The sequence below is a fragment of the Glossina fuscipes genome, unplaced genomic scaffold (assembly GCF_014805625.2).
Source record: "Glossina fuscipes isolate IAEA_lab_2018 unplaced genomic scaffold, Yale_Gfus_2 61344, whole genome shotgun sequence".
In the NCBI taxonomy this organism is placed as follows: Eukaryota; Metazoa; Arthropoda; class Insecta; order Diptera; family Glossinidae; genus Glossina; species Glossina fuscipes.
In genome coordinates, this window is record NW_024003562.1 from 245,097 (window position 1) to 246,432 (window position 1,336).

The window sequence follows — 1,336 nt, forward strand, 5'->3', positions numbered from 1 at the left end:
AATATGGGTGCCCAATTTTTCCTACGACTTGTGTAAATTGGCCAATACTCACTTGCACACGTTTATAAAAGTGAATTTCCGAATGCAAATTATTATCAGCATAAGACTGATAAATTTGAAAATTTCTTTCCAGAGTCTGAATCTGATGAAGAACAAAAGAATGGAGAATAACAACCACCTTCAACTGAAAATCTTGAAAGACTTAAAATTACAGCATACGCATATGCTTTTGGTTTTCAACATTAAACAACAAATATTACCACCAATGAAAGTAGCAACGGGAAAAGCGAAAGCGCTGACATCGGAAGAACAGGATTAAATAACATCATCAACCACAATTAATTCTCTCCATGATAAAAAAATTTTCTTCATGCTATTCAATTACACATATACATATATAATAAATGCAAGCAATCCCCGCAAAAAAGAAAAACAAATAAATAAAGGAATGAAACTAAAGAAAAAAAGGTAGCAGAAATGTGTATAAAAAATATAATAAAATATCATAAATAGAAACTCTTTATATGTTTAATGCGTAGCAATACGTCCTGAAAATACCCTTCAGATGTTGGAATGATAAAAAATGATCATCTGTAATAAAAGAAGTTTAGTTTACGTATATACATATATTTGTAAATAAGTGTATGTATACAAATACGAAGAAACTGAAAAAGAATTAAAATTTCTCATATCATCAATACTGTTAGTTTTGCCTGCAGCCTGTTCTTAGTAAAACGGTATTCATTCATTTTGAAAACAAAGACTAAATAAAATTTAGACTTCAGGCTTAAATATGTAAAAGGACAACAATAATAAAAAATTATATGAAAAAAAACTAAAATAGCGGTTTATCAAACTAATATAATTGTAAACAGGAGACAAATATTTAGTGATTTAAATGTGAAAAAGAATTAATTAAATTATATTACGTATTAATTTATCAAGAACTTCTGTTCAAATTTGATTTTATTTTATTCAATGATTGTAAAAATAGAGAATCATACTCACCTAAGTCTTTTTTAATAAACAAAAAAAATTTCCAAATCAAGAACAGCAATCGCAATTGAAAGAAGAAGGCATCTATTACTATATATCTAAAGAAACTGAAATTTCTGTGCAGTATATACATAATGTAAATTCAGTTATTATTACATGATTTTTATGAATACTTTGTGACTGTTTTCAAAGTCATTGATTCCACGGTTTCCTTGCGTAAATGTGAAGATCAATGAAGTTTTTGGACATTCCAAAACATGAGTTGATTAGACCTTTGCGCATCTGTTCAAATGAATGTTTGGAACGTCTTTGATTCTTCTAAAACTGTTTCATTTGTGAT

The 1,336-nt window shown here is 27.7% G+C and overlaps 1 protein-coding gene across 2 annotated transcripts in view; it reads left to right on the forward strand.

Moving 5' to 3' along the window:
* Window positions 1-426, forward strand: part of LOC119643587 (protein krasavietz) — a 6,953-nt gene extending 6,527 nt beyond the window's left edge. For both annotated transcript variants that reach the window (XM_038042972.1, XM_038042973.1), the window contains exon 9: window positions 134-426. In XM_038042972.1, the coding sequence (XP_037898900.1) occupies window positions 134-171 (38 nt within the window). In that variant the 3' untranslated portion in view covers window positions 172-426. The remainder of the gene's footprint in view (window positions 1-133) is intronic.
* Window positions 427-1,336: the final 910 nt, after the last annotated feature.